The sequence below is a fragment of the Halichoeres trimaculatus genome, unplaced genomic scaffold (assembly GCF_033239565.1).
Source record: "Halichoeres trimaculatus isolate MK-OKI-2021-1 unplaced genomic scaffold, fHalTri1.1 fHalTri1_scaffold_2, whole genome shotgun sequence".
NCBI lineage: Eukaryota > Metazoa > Chordata > Actinopteri > Labriformes > Labridae > Halichoeres > Halichoeres trimaculatus.
The window spans coordinates 31,801,928-31,814,337 of record NW_027437180.1 but is presented as its reverse complement, the minus strand read 5'-3'; the positions used below and the strand labels follow the sequence as shown (position 1 = coordinate 31,814,337).

At 43.4% G+C, this 12,410-nt stretch overlaps 1 protein-coding gene across 2 annotated transcripts; it reads right to left on the bottom strand.

Moving 5' to 3' along the window:
- Positions 1-31: 31 nt before the first annotated feature.
- Positions 32-12,275, bottom strand: ptpn9b (protein tyrosine phosphatase non-receptor type 9b). Of its 2 annotated transcripts, none has more exons than XM_074684688.1 (13): positions 12,212-12,275; positions 9,930-10,073; positions 6,806-6,895; positions 6,473-6,597; positions 6,248-6,353; positions 6,020-6,130; positions 5,054-5,943; positions 4,826-4,925; positions 3,999-4,068; positions 3,837-3,915; positions 3,536-3,686; positions 3,065-3,272; positions 32-2,785 (listed from the first exon to the last, which is right to left on the bottom strand). In XM_074684688.1, the coding sequence occupies exons 1-13, from the start codon at positions 12,242-12,244 to the stop codon at positions 2,562-2,564; spliced, it is 2,331 nt and encodes a 776-aa protein (XP_074540789.1). In that variant the 5' UTR covers positions 12,245-12,275; the 3' UTR covers positions 32-2,561. The 2 variants fall into 2 exon arrangements, with proteins under 2 accessions (XP_074540789.1, XP_074540797.1); XM_074684696.1 differs by lacking the exon at positions 12,212-12,275 and adding an exon at positions 11,390-11,468.
- Between the last annotated feature and the right edge of the window lie 135 nt (positions 12,276-12,410).

Genomic DNA, 12,410 nt, shown 5'->3' with positions numbered 1-12,410 from the left:
TCAAGAAGAGATCACATCTGCACTTGTCCGAGATAGTAATACCATTGCTTTAATGGGGCAGCCGGGCTGACAGCATGTAAAAGGCCATATTTCAATCACAAGAACTTAAAGCACAGGAACATTAAATGAACACTGATGACAAATGCACGTCGCATTCTCTGTTACTCATAAAACATATTAGAAGTCACATGGGGACTCTCTTACATACAGACACGCTCTCCCATTGTGTAGCTATACATAATCTTTAGTAATGTTCCCGAGGTGCTCCCAGTCTTTCTGTGACGCTTGATGTAAGGCTGCATTGGTAGGTCCATGCTAGTAGGCTGTTGAGGATGTGTAACAGGACAGAAATCTTTAGGGTGAGCCTGGGCCTTTGGCTTTGAGGGATGCAGGGTCCACATTCACCAACAAAATCCGTGTCTGTTTCAACTTAAAATTGATTGGACACCGTTACCCCAAAAACATTCAAGGCTCTCTTTCCATGCTGATAAACCTTAGCTCATTCTAAATATATCTATATAGACTTTTTTTTCATCAAAGACACCAAGCCGGGGTTTGTGAACAGAAAATGGCAGCCACCTGTCTTTTTTTTTTTTTTTTTGCTTTTTCTTCTTGATAGTTCTTTTTTTTGCTTTGTCCTTGGCATTGAGTACCAGACAGTAAGACATTAATGTAATAGTTACTGAAGGGTTTAACAATAAGCTGTCTAAAAACATCATCATTAGCTTCCCCAACCCTCCCCCCTCTTTTGTCCAACAACTGAACAGTCACCATTTATACAAGTCAGTTTCTGAAAATACATTGGCAAGCACATTTTCCACCAAAATTTCATTGTGAACAACAAAAAATATATTTCACTCCCCGTGTGATTTGTTCAGCTTATCAAATGCAATAAATGGTTTGTTTTCTTTGTAGCATCGTACCAACATTCACTGATTTCAATATTGTAGAAGTTTTACAAAGACATAAATATAGTAGGTTACAATACAGTAAAAAATACAAAATAAAGTCGATATACTTTCTTTTTTAAATGATAATTTACCAGAGGCAAACCCAGAAACAGATCTTTGACACTAGGCAAAAAACACTAGAATTACCCCCTGAGGTCAAATGATAAAAGAATAGCCATGTCTCAAACCAGAGCTTAGTCCCAGGTAACAAACAACTTCTACGTTGTTTAGAAGAAGTGAATTCTGCACAGGACTGTAGGCAAACTGTGGGTGTCCTGTGTGACACATAGTCAATGTGTACTTTTCAAGTGCACTGGTTTGGGCGTTATTACTACACTAGCGAGACGTTAAGCTAAGGAATACTTGAAGGCACAATTATCTGAGGCAGACTATGCCTCAGGAATCAAACGACAGTTGTGGTATCAAGGGAGTAAGATTCGAAAGAGGAAAAGAACAAAAAAGACATCGGGAAGAAGTTACAGTTTCAGGTGTGGTGTAGGTCTGAGAACGACGAGGCAGTGAATAAAGTTAAGGCCAAACTACTTAAGATTGTCCAATCAGAACGCTCCGACAGTAATGAGGATGTTAGACCCAACGAATTGAACAGATCTACAATGAGATATCAGTTTTAACATCAGAACTCTCCTTGTGTTTTGTCATAGACTGGATGCTACAAAGTCATTTCCTATCATGGTTAAGTCAATTATATTAAACAAGGCTTTTTATGCTCTTAAGTCAGAGGCTGTTAATATGCACAATAATGTATAAATGTATGTTACACGAATATACACGGGCTTCAGTCTGTAGAATATCTCAGTAAGGAGTACATCCAAGCATTCAGGGTGAGGACTTTGGCTTTGAAAAGTTAGTCTACATATGCACAGATATGAAACACACGTAGAAAATGCACCATAGAAAAGAGGACATGGTAATTAAAATAAAAATAAAAAGGAAATGGACTTAATGGCTCACACATTCCTCATCTACTGTCACATACGACCATTTGCTCACGCAGAACCATTTCCTCTTAAAACAAAGACAAAGAAAAACTTTTTTTTTCAAGTGAGGCCCCTTTCATACCCTTCACCTTTGGTCTGTGTTCACAGACTTGTTCGGGGTAAAAAAGGAACAAAAGAATTTAAAAATAAAAAGGACTGGGAGGTTCAGAGGGCTTCAGGGATAAAGTTCAAGTTTGTCATTCCTCATGTGCAAGTCAATATAAAAATGCTACAAGTCGTACAACTTTCTCGTCAACAAGACAGGTTCAGGGCAAGACAGGCCAAGTCCCCGTGTACTCTGCTAAATAAAAAGGGGCTCGGATATTGGCAGGACAGCTTGTTTAGAGGTGATGAAATGCTCAGTCTCCACTCCCTCTGTTATTTTTTCTCCAGCGCGTCACCTCCTCTGGTTGTCTGCTCATGTAAAGGAAGAGCAACTGTGTGAGTCTGCATCATTACATCAAGAGCCAAAACTAAATCTTCCTTTGTCTCCTCTCTCGTATGGCAGAAGAAGCGCCGTTCCTCTCTCTTGTTCCTATGACTTCGGCTCGGGTTGGCATTCCCGTTTTGCTTTTTTTCTATCTGTGCAGATGTGTGTGTGTCTCTCTCTCTCTCACTCGCTGTCAGTCTCCAGGTCCGAGTCAGACCACTGCACAGGGCTCAGTTTGCCATTGCGCTGGGCATACTCGATGACTGCTGTGTAACAGAAGTAGTACTGGTCCCAGGTTTGGATGCTGAAAGCCCTTTGTGTACGCATCCGCCGCACTGTCTGACGCACATTCACGGTGCCGATGTCCTCCAGCCGGGACAGGCAGATGTCCAGTGTACAGAACGTGCCTGGTCAAGGAGCAGGGAGGAGGAGTTACAAACAGAAAAATGCAGCACTGGTTTGAATTTCATTCAGAAAATTTTTATGGCCTACTATACAGACTAGTTTTCAGATCTAATGTTGGGGCATTTTTACCACAACTGCTCAGTTAAGACAAAAAAAACCCAGAAAACCCTCTTTCGTTAGCAGTTTGTTCTGATAATAAAAAACAAGTCATGTAGCTGATTGTGAGAAGTGACTGGCAAGAACTTTTGTAATAAACAGGGATATAAAGTTTATATGTTTACCTGTTCGGCCGATGCCAGCACTGCAGTGTACAACCACAGGAGGGCCCCCAGGTGGCCCTGTCCAGCTGGCGCCCAGACTCTGGACTGCAGCCTCCCTCCTCTGAAGTACATGTTCACGGAAGTCCAACATGGCTGTAGCACTTTTTGGCACCCCAAAGTCTGGCCAGCTGAGATAGAGGTAGTGGTACACTTCCCGTCTTTCTCCAGACTGAGGACAGAGAAAAACAAAGCTAGAGTTCAGACTTTCTATTCTTAACCATGGAATGCGTGAGTATCAAGACAAACGTCCATGCTATCCCAAATGACATCGAAAGGTGAATTTTGATGAAGAGTAATTCCACTAAAAAAGCATTCTCACACTGCCATGAGGATCTCAACATCTCTCAAAACACTAAGACAAATTGAAGGCTCATTGTTCAACAAAATCATCAGACCCGTTTAAGATGAACTTGTGTGGCTGTCATGACTTGCCTGTGTATTGAAAAGTTCAAGATGGGAGAGTTTGAAGTCCTGAAAAGTCTGGATGTGTGTGTTCCTGACTAAGAAGCATCCGTGCTGCTCGGTCCTGCCCTCCTCCAGAGGCCAGTACTGACCACACTTCACACGCCCACGCTCCACCACCCTGAGGTAAACAGAAACAAACAATTCATCAAGGGTTTTACAGTAGAGGTCTAGGCCATCAGTCCCGTATTTGTTCAGACAAGGGTGGCAATGCCAGGGCAGAAAATGTGTTCGACAGGAGTGTAAATGTCTATCGATAAAAGTGTCTCACCTGGTGGTCATTACGATGATAAGTACCATCTGTTCCCATACCATGAGCCAGAAATCACCAAATGTTTTTGGCAAAGGACCTGAGTGACAAAACAGTCTTCGTCATAAAGTGTTTTTTAAATCATCTGAAGAGTAGGATCAAAGTTTGTTGACAGCTGCTCACCCTGAGTTGCGATGTAGGCGTTGCCTCTCTTGTACCCATCCATGAAACTGGCATTAATGTAATCTGATGTCTGTGAAACACAAAACAAGTTAGATTCCCTGATTGATTGTTGGGATCTACTGCCTCCTGCAGGAGGACAGCAATCATTTCTATTGATCAAGGCTTCTACTAAGTTTCTGACGACTTCAGAGAATCTAATGTTTAATCCACACAGAATCAACATAGAATTGTTAATTTTTATTATCAACTATTAATCTAACACAGATTTACTCAAGCCTTAGATCCTCCAGTTTATGGTATTTTTTATTACATTTGTATTGGAGCCATCATTTTTCTGGAGGACTTCTTACAACATTAGTTTGCATTCATACTCTGGGCCATTCTCATTATTTATTACCATATCATTTGACTCTTTTTGCAGAAAAAGGACACAGAAACCAAAATTGAGGTCAGGCCTTTTAACTACGCAGTTAAAAGGTCAAATATTGCAAACTAATAAATAAACCCAAACTAATAAAATCAGGTGCAGTAGATAGAGATACAAAGGAACACTTAAGCTAATCCCAAATAAATGAAACTGCCAATGCAACAGATTTTCCCCGAAAGTATGCAATATATAATGTTAGTTGATATTAAACTAGGAAAAAACAACCTGTACTTGAGAAAATAAAATGCATAATTTGTCCAGATTTAGTTAAAGTGAGCAGCAGAACCTCGTAAAATAATCCACTTAATCATGACTTTTGCTTAATTATTGAATATGAAGGAAGAGGTCAATGAAATGAAGGACATATGAGGCTTATTCTTTTTTTTCTTCTAAACTTTACCTCGTCATCTTCATCTTCACAGAGCTGGCAGAGGTGCACCCGTGAGTGATCCAGGCAGAGAACATCACTGTACCTGTTCTTTATTTGATTGGATAGTTTTCTGTAAAAACAGAAACAAGTCAGGCAAATAAGGAATCATTTTATTCACTTTCAAACACAAAGGCTGACAACAAGGAAATGAAAGGAGCAGCCAAGGGGATTATGGGACATATCTTTAAAATCTCTTACTTGGAGTAGTCAAAGGTGCCCGCTGGTGGCTCCTTGCGGATCTCCTCGTACTCCTGATAGATCCCCTTCTTCTTCTTCCTCTTCACATGCTCCACCAGTTCATGCACCGTCATGCCCCCCTGCTCAGGCATGTGAATCGACGGCTCAATGCAGTGGTCCTCGTCATCAGGACCCCATGATGAAGAAAGGGGCGGGGACTGGGAGCAAGGCTGGTGAGGGGGGCGAGGCAAAGATTTCTGAGGCAAGGGAGGCACCCCCTCTTCTTCCTCACCATCCTCCTCCTTTCCTCCCTCATTCTGGGACCTGTTTGCAGAGTCTGTAGCCTTTCCGTCAACCCCATCTCCTATCTGGGAGAGCGGTGTGTCAGGGGGTGTGTCTGACTGGGGAAGGGCTTGGCGGCCACGACCGTTCATGTTAGCATTTGGGCTAGAGCCGCTTACAGCCACGTTAGCCCCAGTCACTGCTGAGCCGTTCCAGTGTTGGTGGTTCCCCTGCGGCCTGTTTGCAGCAGACTGTGGGCTCTGCTGGCACTGTCCTCGAGTCCTGCTCTCCACCACTCCACAGTGGTTGTGTGGATTAGCATTGCTATCGTCATAGCAGTTTGAGTTAGCTGTGGCTAGCTCAGAGCCCAATTGTGTATTGATGTGTGTGTAGGACAGTGTAGCGCCTGCGCTTGTGTTGCTGCACTCTAAGCTGTAGGAGCGCAGCAGGTTTCCCACACAATCGTGTGTGTCGTGGTCTTGTGTGTCACCCTGAACAGTGTTTGTGTGTGTGTTAACACAGGACTGGATCCAAGCCACATGGCTGTACTGAGATGTCCCACCCAGGTGCTCCGGGAGGGAGGAGACTGGGATGTGACTCGCCAGTTCATGAGCCTTCACTGTGCACACCTGGTAGACAGGGGGAAAATTAGAGCCAGAATGACAAAGTATGGCTAATAACTTAAAAGAAAACAGATATACATACCCTCTCTCTTAGTTTCTCACGCACAAACAAGCGTAGAACAGCAAAGGGAGCTCGAAACCAAAGAGGCGATGAAACGATGAAAACGCATTTTAGACGAGCTGGAAAAGCCCCCTGGGAAACACAAGCAACAAAGAGAAAGACCAATGATTTCTTTTCTTCTTTTTAAAGGTTGACACCAACAGTTAGAAAACAAGCAGATCAGAGAAAAATAAAGGATACTTCTTTTACCTTGAGCAAATTGAGGATCTTGACACAGAGCTCGTAGTCGAAATTGCCATAGCTGGAGTTGGTCATGTCATAAATAAAGATGAGCCCGTCTCTTTGAGTTTGTAAACTGAGAAGAGATGAACAAGAACTTTAAAACAGCTTTGACTTCCAATGAACTTAAACATATAAAAACAAATAAAAATAGAAACAATAAATAAGTTTCTGAGTATGTTGTTTAAATATCACCTCTCTATGGCTTTGTCGAGCTGATAGATGATGGCCTGCAGCACAGCTTTGTGAGTGGTGACGTCGGGCCTGTGGAGGCGAGCAGTGAAGAGAGCTAGAGCAGCACCCTTTGCGTCACGGCCAGGCTGGTGGGAACATAAACAGCTTATTTTATGTACAATCAGACACTAAGCACAACTGAAAACCGTCCTTTTAAAAAGACTAATTATTCAACTTGAAAAGAAACAGGAAGTCACTCTTCTGTAATGACAAGCATGTGTACCACTTTCAATCTATGCTTGGTTCTAACTGAGATATGATGAGCTGCAGCACCTCTGTGGTTTCTACACTCACCAGGACAGTAAATTTGCCACTCAGCAGCTCAGAGCGTAGAGGGTCCTCGTCAGGGTTGATATTGATGATGCCCTCTTTGATTCTTGTGTTCTGTTTTAGGGAGACAGAGACAGAGGGAAAACTATTAGCTTACAACAAAAACAGCATTTCAACAAAAAAACTGATAACAAGTACCTCTGATTTATTTGCCAAATATTACCTCTTACATTAAATAGTATTACATCATTACTTAAAGTGATACTCCGGGATGAAACAAGTTGGGTCTTATCACAAGGTTTAGGGCAGAAATTACCCCTACAGCAGTGTTTTTGTGCAGCAGAAGCCCAGAGCGCTCGCACCGAAGACCCCCTCCCTGCTCCTCTGCCTGTTTCCTCTGCACTCAGACGGGGCCAATTTTTACTTGACCAAAAACAAAAATAAACGGACTCCCACCGAAAAAATCTGATATCGGTCTGCATTCACGCTTTATTTAGAGAATTTTCAGCGCGTTACTTTCACACAAAAACACCGCTAAATAAGGCTCTAGTTCTCATCGTGTCTCCTCGTCCTGGCAGACTACCTGCGTTTGTTTATATCTGCCACGCCACGCACGCGGACTGATACACTAAGCGGCGAGTGCCTCATAGCCAGCTGTGGCTCTGCAGCGGAGGTAGCGCCGTTTTTGTGTGAAAGTAACACACTGAAAATTCTCTTAATAAAGCGTGAACGCAGACCGATATCAGATTTTTTTTGGTGGGAGTCCGTTTATTTGTGTTTTTGGTCAAGTAAACTATGGCCCCGTCTGAGTGCAGAGGAAACTGGCAGAGGAGCACAGAGGGGGTGTTTGGTGCGAGTGCTCTGGGCTTCTGCTGCACAAAAACACTGCTGTTGGGGTGATTTCTGCCCTAAACCTTGTGATAGGACCCAACTTGTTCCATCCCGGAGTATCACTTTGTCAGCATACTTAATTCATTTTGATTCAGCTTTTGCCTTTTTAACCTTTATGGATCAATGAAACAGGCTATCATAGCCTACCTCAACTGATTATCTGACATTGCTCAAAAAGCATGTTAAAAAAAAAAAAAAAAAATCTATAGTGATGGTGTCTAACTCATTCACGTCTATATGACCATGGCTTTAAGCGAGGGGAAGATGTCATCAGGTGGTATCCAACTTTCCCAGGGCATTCGACCCTGAACCACAACCCCCTCGAGTTGGCAGAGGTGGCCAGTTACTGCCCATCCCCCCCAGCTCAACTCCTCTCTTCTACTCCAGAGCTAGCAAGATGCTCTTTCTGCTTCCTACACCAACGTACCTACAGGCAGCTGACTTCCTACTTCCTCTCCCTTCCTGCTATTGCCCAGGCTGTGAGCATCTTCCACACAGACTGGGCTGGAAAACCCCTGCAACCAACCTGGACCGGGAATAGCCAAGTCTGCCACCCTGCACTACTCAACAAGGTCCTGATACTTGGTGGCTTTCCTCTCATAGGCCTCTTCACATCCACCTTCCCAGGGGACTATCAGTTCAATCAGGATGATCTTCTTTGCCTCTTCAGACCATAAAACCACATTCGGCCTCAACGGTGTGTCCACGGACTTCCCAGGCTGAGAGCTGTCTTGCATCCTGCCAGAATATGGGCCATTGTTCCTCTCCCTCTGCACAGTCGACACAATGGGTCCTCTCTCATTCCCCATTTGTGGAGATTTGATGTTGATGGAAGGATGTCATACACTGATCAGAGCAGGAAAGGGATGCGAAAGGGCTCTAGTCTCCAAAGCTCGACCACCCTTGACCAGCACCTTTCTTCCTCCAGGTGTCAGACCTCGGCTTAGATCATGTTCCTCCTCTGCCTTGGGTCTGCCTTCCCCTGCTGCTGGAAGGGGGTGGATCCGAGTCCTTGCCTCCCTTCACATGGTTTCCCGATGATGTTCCTAGGCTTCAACGCGCTTTCAGCTTGTGCCACTGCTGTATAGATCTTGTAGTGACTCCTGCCCCTCTGACCTTCTCATCGGAGGAGTCTTGGTACATCACTGCGCTTCGTCACATTGAACTCCTCCACCACTGATGATAGGGGTAGTTGTAACTAACCAGACCTGATGTATAGCCCTACTGACATATAGCTTGATGGGCTACTTTACTTTCTGTGCCATGAGCTGGGTACCTGAGGTAGTATCATGAGAGTCCCTCCTGTGGTTTTGGGATGGCGCAGGTGCTTCCTGACTGGAGTCCTCCTGCATCTGACTTGGTGTCTCCACTATGCCTGCATCTGCTTCCTCCCTCCTCCATACTTGGTCTTGGATTAATGTATATTAAGTCTCCCTGCGCTCTTGCGAAGCTTCCTGCAATGCCACTTGACTTCAAACTTTCCCCCCGTAAGTGTGGTTTGGGTGAACCGTCTTGTTATCTATATGATTTCTGTAGCCATAATCGTTGTGTCTGTCCCATACATTAGCATCTTATGTTTGAACCATTTTGAAAGCCGTCAGATCAGAGAGCTACCAATCCAGTTTAAATGGTTGTGGACGGGAAAATGTACACAAATATAAACTCAGATCACAAGTAGCTGAAACAAAAAACCCTCCTCACCTGGGTTTATGTAGTAAAAAAAGAAGAAGTGTAAACACAATAAGCTTTTAGGGAGCCAATTGTTCAACATAGTGTTTGCTGAAAGCTGTTTGTCCTATTTTTATGGATATAAGGGTGTTTGTGGAATTACGTTGATTCATGCATGGGAATGCAATAAAAAGTCAGTGGACCAAACTTACTCCCTTTTATCTCAGCATGCTGCAATTTGCTTGATCTGTCAAGCTTGAACACATTTAATCTTTTTTCAGATTAAAACAACTACAATGTACATGACAAATTGATGAGAAGAGGATCTCTAACAGCCAGCTGTATCAATCTATATTATTCCTTTAATTTACGAACAACTTTCTGCTTATTGATACAGACTCATTTAGTTTATCTTACAGGCCTTAAGCAACTACTTATGACTTAAGGAGCTGCAAAAAAAAGAAAAGCAAAAGAAAAAAAGAAAAAGACTTCAGGTCAGCTGACACCCTCAACAACACTCTTTTAGCCTTAACTAAACTACCCTGTGGTCAGTGATCTCAGTTTTTCTCCATTAAAAGCACGACTGTACCTTGTATGCTTGGAAGAGGTCGATGGCTCTGGTGACGTCGAACTTGCGGGCCATAAGAAACTTTACAGCTGTCGGCTGGGAAACGAGCCCAGCACTGTGAGGCTGCTCCCTGCTACGCACCTCACTCAGGAACTCCTCCACAGCCTGGACGGACATAAGAAGGGAAGTTAAAATAAAAGGTTTGGAGGAGAGATAAGTAGTTTACCAAGTTTATAGGAGGTTGGAATGATGAGGGACATGATGCCTGCTTTGTAGTCCCCTAAAGATGCCCTGGATGAGAATGATCATGTGGCAGCAAGGCACAAGCAAAGCACATCTGTCCTTCAAGTACAGAACAAGCACAAGGAGAGAGAATGTTGATTTGCAGCTCAGTGTTTTGGTCGTTTTCAGCTGGAGGATGTAACTTCGATCCCCAGCTGCTGAGGTTACTTTGTATGACAGCCTCTGCATTTACTGTATGGGTAAGTGTGAGAAAGGGTTAAGATGATGAGGGGTGTATAAGAGCAGGGGAGTCATTATCAATGCTCTGATGAACCATCCACACCTTTACACAAAGTGACTCATTTTCATTTTCTAAGCTCTACATAAAAATAGAATATGCATATTAAAAGTGTTGGTATGATATAAACAACCCAGCTTTTCAGCCTGTTTCTTCATAAATATGTTGTATTTAACTGAACAAATCCTAAAAGCATACATTTGTTGAAGAATTTACACAAGAACCAGATCATTTGTAAATATCACTGAGCACTCTATCTTCTTGTGTTTTTATTTTTTTTCAAAAGTCTTTACTAAAAGCATACTGATATAAGTAGACACTGCAATTTTACCTTCTAAAGGATAAAGACATAATGCTTCACATGCCTGCTTTACATGCTGGGAGATCTCAACCTGCCATTCAAGATGATAGCCAGTGTGGCGATACTGGGTTTCTAAGTTTTGCCAAGATGGTTAAAAAAAATCAAGCCATACTGACAAAGCATGTCCCTTTAAATAAAAAGAGGGCAAAAGCAAACATAAAATTGAACTGCAGAGCTGCCTTCATATTGCAGTACAACCCTTGCCTTACAAATCAAGTGTTCTGTGATGCAAAAGGTGCCAATCCTATTAAATATTCCTCCCACACTACATGTTCTCTGTAGGCGTAAAAAAAATCATTGCAAAGAGAAAGCTTAGATACAATTCAGGGACCTCTATGGTGGATGCCTTTGCATCTATGAATGCATTGCATGCTGCTTCCAGTTACCGAGCAGCATCACCGGTACTGTTGCTAACCTTGGTTGGATAAAATCTTAGTGCTTAATTTCGGAAAGCAACCGTAAAAATCACACGTTTTATTCTCCTCGAGGCAGTAAAAGATGCCAATAGATCTGGGAGAGCGAAGAACTCTAGCAAGAGAAATATCGGCAAATCCAGGCAACAGTTCAAGCGTGACCTGTGACTTCTCCTAGTCGTCTAACCTTGTGAAAGCTTGATGGAGATCAAAGCACCAGAAGTGAAGATGTCAGACGAATATCCTGCTGACATTTGATATTTGCTATCACTGCTAGGCCCACCCCTTTACTAGAAAGCGATGGCAACAACAATGCTAGGAACCGGAGGACCGCTTCTGTGAATTCCAGACCGTAAATCTGATAGGCAGGACTCTGCTAGCCGAGAGGCTCATTGGAGGTGATTAGTGATCCTAGTCTGACTTAACAATGTCATTGTATATAACTATAGACAGACTGCATATAACTGTGCCTTTAACCAGTTTGAACCTGCACACTGGGTCAAGAATTATTATAAATGTTTAGCAAGATAACGGAAATTCACTTCAAGTCAACAATAGCTACTAGCATTAGCCAGCGGCTAGGTTACATGTGGCAGCTGGATGGCTAACGATAGCGTAAAAGACACAAGAAGTCAGATTTTACAAAAGAAAGACTGTGTGACAATGGATTGCTAGTTTACAAATCAGACACTGGATTGTCTTTGGGGTTCATGAAGAGATAGGTTATCGAGGGAGTGAGTATTCCAGATAGATAGCCGGTTGAGTGTTGCCTTCTACTGGCAAACGCCATCATGCTAGCACACATGCTAACTGCTGTCAGTCACACCGGAGTCAGTAAAGAGGGTGCGAACGGGCCAGGACTGTTTACGAGAACACATCGTTCCCATGGAGAGTCAGAGTCACAAAATATCTAAAAACTACGATCGGTTTAATGAGCAAATGGAGTGGAGACACAGACACGCCAATAATTACAGGGAAATGGGAAAATAAATCGTAAAGAGAGCCTCACCAGCTGCTCCTGAGTTGTCAGGGCTTCCGCCATCTTGAAGCCTCCGCAACGTCGGAGCGGGCCGGGCGCGCCCACCAGCCGCTTATTCACGCCCTACACCCCGGGACAGGGACCGAGGCCCCGCCCATGTGCTTTCACTGTTTCATAGACCGTTATAAGAACGTAGATCACATCTGAACAGTAGTACCCTATAAAGTTA